This window comes from Lipotes vexillifer, unplaced genomic scaffold (assembly GCF_000442215.2).
Source record: "Lipotes vexillifer unplaced genomic scaffold, Lipotes_vexillifer_v1.1 scaffold1038, whole genome shotgun sequence".
Taxonomy (NCBI): Eukaryota; Metazoa; Chordata; class Mammalia; order Artiodactyla; family Lipotidae; genus Lipotes; species Lipotes vexillifer.
The window spans coordinates 1225703-1233960 of NW_006780148.1; the positions used below are offsets into that span (position 1 = coordinate 1225703).

General features: G+C 41.1%; 1 protein-coding gene across 2 annotated transcripts in view; it reads right to left on the reverse strand.

Moving 5' to 3' along the window:
* TP53INP1 (tumor protein p53 inducible nuclear protein 1) overlaps nucleotides 1–4079 on the reverse strand; it is a 10168-nt gene extending 6089 nt beyond the window's left edge. The window contains exons 1-3 of one of the 2 annotated variants that reach the window (XM_007453252.1): nucleotides 3819–3930; nucleotides 2879–3239; nucleotides 417–438 (exon numbers count right to left, since the gene is read on the reverse strand). In XM_007453252.1, coding sequence (XP_007453314.1) covers nucleotides 417–438; nucleotides 2879–3239; nucleotides 3819–3930 — 495 coding nt within the window. Of the gene's footprint in view, nucleotides 1–416; nucleotides 439–2878; nucleotides 3240–3818 lie in introns of those variants that run through there. The other variant, XM_007453251.1, reaches the window with a different exon arrangement.
* Nucleotides 4080–8258: the final 4179 nt, after the last annotated feature.

Consider the following 8258-nt stretch of genomic DNA (forward strand, 5'->3'; position numbering starts at 1 on the left):
ACAAACAAACAAAAAAAAAAAAAAAAAAAAACCCTTAGGGAGAACACAATCTTAAAATATGGCTACAAACCACATAATTATTATATGTTTTCTATATTAAAAGCTAATCAATAGATCTAAACTATATTTACACATAATGAAGAACTTCAAGATTTTTAAGGGTTATTTTACACAGGAAAGGCAGTTATATATTCTGCCTATAACCACTAGAGGAAAACACAATGATCTTTTAATATATTGTTTTTATTAAATGGTAGAATTAAAGCAGGTCACATTAAGAAACTAAGAGAGAGCAGTGAAAATAAAGACAGTGGTTTTTAAAAGGTGGGTGCCTTGAGTCCTTCGCCTCCCTGCTCAGACTGATACACACATCACACAGTCTCAAAGGGAATATACTTACTCTGTGCCAGTGAGTCTTATAAGCAGCTTTTCCTGGCCCTACAAATGTTAAATGGTGAACTATTAAATCACTAGTAAGGTTTAAAATGCTATTTAATTTTACTATTAGTATGTGGTCAACTTTTCTTTATTATAACTGGTTTACTATGGGTCATTAAAGGCACATGTATTACTTAATTCAAGATTATGATAGCACATAAACCTTCACAACCAATATTTATAAAGGCTAAAATACAATAAAGTACATACTCTGAAGCCCATCTTTAATTATGAAGCACCTTACTTTTATGTGCTTTATGGTAATCTCTTCAAGGATAGACAGGATGGAAACAATCTAACTTTTGAAAGATATATGATTTATTTCTTGCTCAGAAAATACAAATATTTACTACAGAGCCATCCTCCTAATTCTGGTGACATCTTATTTCTATCTTGATTTAGTGGGCCTTTCTTATAAGAATTTCAAATCCAAATATAAAGATGTTAAAAAAATTTTAATTATTATAAAACTATAATAATTTGCAGTACTTTCTTATGTTCAAAAAGAATTCATATAAAATTGTGTTCATTTGATCCTTTATATTTAACTACCCTATGTGTTATATCAAAACATATAACAAGATACAGTAACAAACAAGATATAAAAAAATGAACATTCTCACTGCATCAAAACTGCAAACACATAACCAGATGCAGTGCAAGGTCCTGATCTGGAGGCTGGTTTGGACAAACTAGATGAAATATTCTGGACTCTAGCGGGCAAATCTGAGAATGGTCTGTGTAGTTGACGAAGTAAAATTTTACTGGAAAAAAAGGTAGAGATCATTGCCTAAGGAAGCAGATTATAAAACAGTACATACAGCTTGATGCCATTTAGGTTAAAATGGTGTATGTACCTGTGCATGGGCACATTCAGAAAAAACAATCTGGAAGGATAGGACCTAGAGTCTTAACAGTATTCATCTCTTGGTAGTGAGAACGTCATTTAAAATTTTTTGCATTTTCTAATTTTCTGTAGTGCCTATGTACTGCTTCTATAATAAGTTGTCCACAAAGCTGCTGAATACATATATGTATACACACACAATTAAAACAAAATACTATAATGTAAATATACAAATGTTACTAATTTAAAGGGGCTATTAATCACGGTAAATTCTCAAGTGGAATTCCTCAAAGATGAGATCAAAATCAGGGTGGAAAGAATTTCTAAGAACTGAAGAAATTAATTTGCATCAACTGTAAAGCAATTAAATCAATACCACCTCCAAAAAATTATATTTTAAACTTTTGCTGGAATGCCTAAAACATTAACCTCTTGATAAATTTATAGTGTGGAATACAGTGCCAGTTAAAGTAACATTTCCCATCAAAGATCTTACCCAGTATAAAGCCTGGGTAACTATATAAGCAAATTGTTTTTCCATTTGGTACAAGTGTATGTTTATCCTCATTCAAGATCATCTACAATATTGAGACTTGAGAGTGCAGCAAACTCTGGTAAAGTTAACAAATTAAGGAGCTGCCTGGGCTTTGTTTATATTTGGCAAACAGGAAATAGAAGATATATACAGTGGTCTAGTTAGTAGAGTTGGAGCCTGGACAATCCATAAAGAGGCCTTTTGGATGACAGCACGAACCACAATTCACCTGTTCCCTTGGAACTAAGTCAGTACCAGCATCCTGCAAATACTTTATTACCATAGGAAACCTTCCACTGACATGCATCACGGACTAGCTGGACTTTGAGCTAATTAACGTGGCCATGGGTTTTATTTTAGTGGGTGGGAGCGATCTTGAGTATAGTCTCTGAATACAGGCCACAGACTGTGAGTTTGTTTTGGAACATATCACTGACCAGGCACCCTCCCTGAACCTTTCCAGGCCCTCAACCTATGTGCCATTCGAGCAGAGCCTTTCAGACCACTTGGGACACCCATATAACAGCAAAACATTGTCTGGGTATGAAATCTTTCCTCTGTAAGGCAGATAACAACTCTCTGAGCAAAATGTTTTGGTAAATCTGCCATTTTACTTCATGCTTAAGATTCCTCAGGTTTTAAGGTTAAGCGCCATTTGACGTGACCTAGTTAGGACTACTTGGAAGATCATAAGAGATTTATTTTAAGATATACTATTCTTGTCGAATTTGATGCCCCAAATAATCCAGTCTGTAAAGTGCCAGAGTTATATTCTAAGATACTTAGCAGAAATGCCAGTCTTTTCTTTCCATTCAGTAGCATGATTTTATAAATGAGACAGCTCTCCATTACGTGACTGGGGCCATGCTATAACTCACTTTTTTGAAAATCTAAAATGAATAAGTTTTTTCATACCATCAACTGCCTTGTGCACTAGGCATATACTTTCATGAATCTCTATAAGGTTACTTTGCATCTTCTAAAAACTCAGCTTTGAACTGTAGTAGAAATAAATAAAATGCATACTAAACAGACTGACTGTGGAGAGAGCAACGTACCTGGGACTGCTTGGGTTATGAAATTCCTCAGTCCCACAGTGGGCCTCACTGAGGCTGGGGCACGGGTTATGCACAGCATAGACAGACATGCTGGGGTGTTCGATGAGAAGGTTTTCCATAGGACTGGTTTCCACCTTGATAGTGGTTAATCCACCTGCAGTAAAACACGGGGGAGGGGTGATAAACCAGCTCTCCTCCATCGGACAGGACTCAAACTGGAGGAAGCAGGAATCACTTGTATCAGTTAAGCACTCAAGAGACGCGGGTAAACAGGAAAAGACCGAAGGGTGCTCGGTAGGTGACTCTTCACTGATGTCTTCTTCTTCCTCGTCTTCTGCTGCTGAGAAACCAGTGCAAGTGTCTAGATCGTAGTCCACACACGTCGTTGAAGTCCCGCGGGATAGGAGTATCACATTGATATCACATCAGAGCACAGAAAAAGAAGAGATGATGCTGTTAGCTGATGCTCACATTCCCCCCTTTACTTAGGTCAGAAACAAAACCATTCATATTCACTCATCATGATTATAATTTCTCAGCACCTAGTATGTGTGTGCGTGTGTGTGTGTTGCAGGGGTGTGTATCACTGTATGGGATGGATTACGTTGGTTTTGCAGGAACAGTTAATTAGACTGTTTCTATTCTGCTGAGTAAACACAATGCGCCAAATGGGTTACTGCTTGTCTAGTATGAGGATTTTCTATTAAAGTGCCTCTGATTTGATCAGGGTGTAAGAGCTGCAAAACTGCAGTCTGACATCAAACAATTTCCCTGACTGATCATCTGGCACAGAATGCTTCCTGCAAATTTTTTAGACAAATTCTTGTTTATTTACTTTTAAGGCTTAAAAACCTTCAGCGTTACTGGTTTACTTATGCAAAAACTAGATGCAAGAGTTTCCACTTTTGCTGTGATGATTAACGGCTAAGAACACCCTTACCTATGAAGTCAACAAGAATCCATTCATCATCTTCTTTCTCACTAAATTCTGGTTCTTGGTTGGAAGAAGTATTGACTTCACCCACAAACATTTTATTCAGTCTCTGAAACATTGTTAAGGCAAGATTGAGACTTTGGCTGGATGTCTTTATAGCTGAGATTTCAAAAACCTGTCTTCTGTCAGCCTGATGGCACTGACAGGGGATTAAAGTGCACAAGTTGCTTATTCAACTTAGGCGAGAAGCAAGAAGAGTCATTATCCCTAAAATAAAACAGAAAAAGAAGGTTATTTCAAATCAGCACGTTTATGTAATACGTGTATGTGGTTTTAAAATACACACACGTATCCCCACCCTTAGAAAAAAGCACATGCCTTAGCCTACAGCTATGGCTCTTCCCTTCATTCAAACACAAGATATGCAATATCTCTTTTTTACAAACATTATGAATCGAGTACTCAAACACAACCTGTAAATATCTCAAAATGTGCAATAGAAGGGGTTGGTTCTTTTTCACATCTGTGCTTTCATAATAAGGGATAAATTTGAACAACGTATGTCAACTGAAATACTTTTCTGTAAGTAGAGCAAAGACTAGGTATTCATGGTCAACTGGCCAGAAGCTGCCAAATGAAGCCAGCAATAGAGACCAGTGAGTGACCACTATCATGCCAGGCCCTCACCATTCCCTGGCACCTTTTCTCCGCTGTTTTGCATATGATCGTTAAGCACACCTAATTACATTTAAAATCTGTAAGTACTTTGACCTTCAAAACAATTCCTACAGCTGGCATGGAGAAAGTCACACTGTAGAAAACTCAGGTGAACAACAACCAGAACTGGAAACGACCACTGTGCCTGGGTTCAAATGCTGGCTCTGTGGCTTGTGCCCTAAGAGTAAGGAAGTCACACTATTTCAGGAGGCAATGGTTCTACCTCATGGAGTTCTCGTGAGTTCTAAACGAGGAACTCCAGCCTCATCTGATCTTATTCCAGAGTTCCAGATTTATATATCCATTTCTGCCTGCCTACCCGATGGGCATATCAAACCCCCAAAATAGCAGAGATCTTTTAATTTTCCCCTACAAACATACTCAGGCACACTTGCCCTTCACCCCCTACTCAGGAAGGAGAGGCAGCAGCATCCAGCAGTTATTCAGGCCAAAAGCCTAGCCCTTACCCTCGACTCCTTTTGATCCTTACCCCCACACTCCACCCCTCATCCAAACTCCCAGCAAGTCCTGTTGACTCTAGCTGCACACTTGGCTCGAATCCACCTACTTCTCTCCACCACTCTCACCCTGGCTGAAGCCAACTGGTGTCTCTCCAGACTTTGCCAATCACCACTCCTAGACAGTCTCCCAGATCCTACTTTTGTCAAATGACATAGTGCAGGCAACCTACTTAGCAAGGCACTTGGTACAAAATTCTCAGTCAATGTCAACTATTAGTCACAGATATATGCTGAGCACCTATTACAGGTCAGGCCGAGCGCTCAGTGCAGCGGAGGCAGCAGTGGACAAGGCCCTCCCTTGGCAAGTTTAACAACCCGGCGTGATGGGGGCCACGTGAGGAGAAGTACCGGTGCTCCTCAAATCCACACAGGCAGAGGTCAGGCAAGGACACCTGAAATCAACGACCTCAATCGTGAATGGCTGAGAAGCTCAAGAACGGGGGGAGGAGGAGAAAGAACACTGTGAAAATGTACAGATGAGTGAGAATGTGGCGCCTTCTGTGTGGCTCAAGATCCAGGTGGATGGTCGTGAGAGTGGGCTCGGGGGCTAAGCGGGGACCAGATCCTGCAGAACCTTGTAAGCCAGAAGTGAAGGGGAGGGGAAAGTCAAGGATGCCCCAGGTTTTTGGCCGGACCAATTGGGATGGTGGGATAGTTCAGTGGAAGAGGAACACTGTGGAGGTACAGGCTGTGCACTCTGGACACATGGAATTGTGGAAATCTGCAAATCCCACACCGGGGATGTCTGGAAGGCAGCTGAGTACAGGACTCTGCAGTCCAAGAGCGTGGTGTCTGCTGGGGGCACAGATTTGAGAGTTATCAGCACAGAGGGGATGACAGGAACCATAAGAGTGGGTGAGACCATCCAGGGAGTGTCAGTCTTGAATCCCTAACTTCAGACTCTTGACATTTCACTTTCAAGACGATCATCTTTAGCTGTAAATGTAGTTCGACTCTGTAGCTGATGAGGCTCCTGGTTCAGTTCTTTATGTGCACACTGCAGGCTACTGCCCATGTGCAGTACTACAAATGTGTGTACAGACGGCATTGGAATACTTCTGTGGTCACAATCTGTCATCCTCAGCCATTCATTATGAAAAGCGGGTAAACAGGAAGTACCACTTGCATAACCAGTCTTCCTGAAACCCTTCTGGGAAGCAACATGGCCAGAAGTCTGGAGCTCTAGTACAAGAACACAAAGTCAGATTTATGTTCCATGTAAGAGAATTTAGAAGAAAAGTGGGCTGTGTAATTGGCCTGACATATCCCAAAAGATGACCTACCCCATGTGTAAATAGCTGATGAGCTGATGTGTAAATAAAGGTTTTGAGCATATATGCTAGGAGGGAAAAAAGATATTTTCAACATCTTTTCCCCATTTCTCTTAAATTATGGAGGCAGGTATTGGCCCCAACTACAATTCTGTGTCTGCTGACCTGTTGGGAGAATAATGCCAATTCTCCAGAGTACACGGCTGGACTCAGCCCCTGCACCAGTGACAGCTGCTGGGTGGGGAGGGAGCACCCCACAGGAAAACCTTGCTCATCTTGAGTGAGCCCTTATCCCCCAAATGTGATGCCACATGAGGTAAGTCACTGGGGCCCAGGCCACTTGAATGGCAGCTACAAGGCAGAAAACATGCTGGGGCCACTGTGGTTGGGCAGCTGCAAGTTCCCAACTGCATGGCTGCAGCTCCAAAACCATAACATGGAAGCCAGGTTTTGCCTGGAACACACGCAGCTCTGCCACAGGAAAGGTGTCTCTGGAGGAGCTTTCCATGGGATGGCACAAGTCAATCTTCTTTCGGTTTCCCAAAGTGAGGTTGGTCTAACTTTGCAAAGTTCCTTTGGCCCTGCTTTCTATAGCTGTCACAAAGCACCAGGAGCTGTTGGAGAGACCCCAACACACTAAAATTGTTCAGTGAGGTGGCTGCCAGGAATATTAGGTGAATGAACATTTGAAATGTGACTAGTGTGACTGAGAAACTAAATTTTTAATCTTATTTAATTTGGGATATATTAGGTTAAATAAAATATATAAATTAAATTAATTTCACCTATTTCTTTGCCCCTTTTTAATGTGGCTACTTAAAAATTTAAACATGCATATATATTTTTATTGGACAATACTGTTTTAGAAAAATATTTCTAATGTCTTGATGGCCTATCCTCTCAATGACCCAGAGACTGTCCCTACCAAGGCACTGCTACTCTTGACCTTGGCTCCTGCCCAGGAATGGAGGCTCTCCATGGGGCTGGTTCTATGTGGAGCTGAAAGGCACAGCAGAACTTCAGACTTCACTCCTCACCACATACCACTGACTTTTTCATATTCACAACTCTAGGACAATGATAAAACTAAAGTGAAAAATTCCAGAGAAAGCAAGTGTCCTAAGAGGACAAATGTACAAATACAGCTCTGCAATTTAGGAAAGAGGTAGAGGAATGAAGGCTAGGTTAGGTGGCGCTGCTGTTCTCTGGGGCACCTGCAAGCCTGGCAGTCTCACTCCAGTGGAGAAAAGAGACAAAGTGTCTGGTCCCCAGCATTTCAAGAAGGCAGCTTTGTCCCTCTTCTGCTTGGCTCAAAATACCTCCATTCCCTCCCTTTTAAAAAATGTCTTTTTCATTATAAAATGAACCAAACCACATTTAGAAAGTTTGGAAAGTAAATAAGGAAACTAGTTATTATTCCATGCTTTGTTGCAATCATCGTTAACATACATTTTCTTCTACACAGTTTCTTTTTATCACAATTGTAGGCTAATGCATGCGCAATTCTGTATCCCGCTTTATTACCTAACATTTTATCATCAATGTTTGCATATTTCATGAGTAGAAATGCTCTGTGGGCAGAGAAAGATGGCTGAGTTTAATACTTATGGGGTACAGCATTCTAGTTTGAGAACTCAGAAAAGGAGTTACTAGTCTGGAAGAGCTTGCTCGTGTGATTTATTTTCTCATTTTTGAGACAAGCAACCAACCTAGAGGCCGCATGGCTCTGGAGTTGGCCTGCTTTGTTTGGAATCTTGACTCGGCTCCCTGGAACTTGTGTGTACTTAGGATATATAGTAACTTCTCAGTGCCTCAGTTTTCTCAGGGTAGTGCCATTGTGAGGATTAAGTATGTATCACTTAAAAGCAGGCATACAGGGCTTCCCTGGTGGCGCAGTGCTTGAGGGTCCGCCTGCCGATGCAGGAGACGCGGGTTCG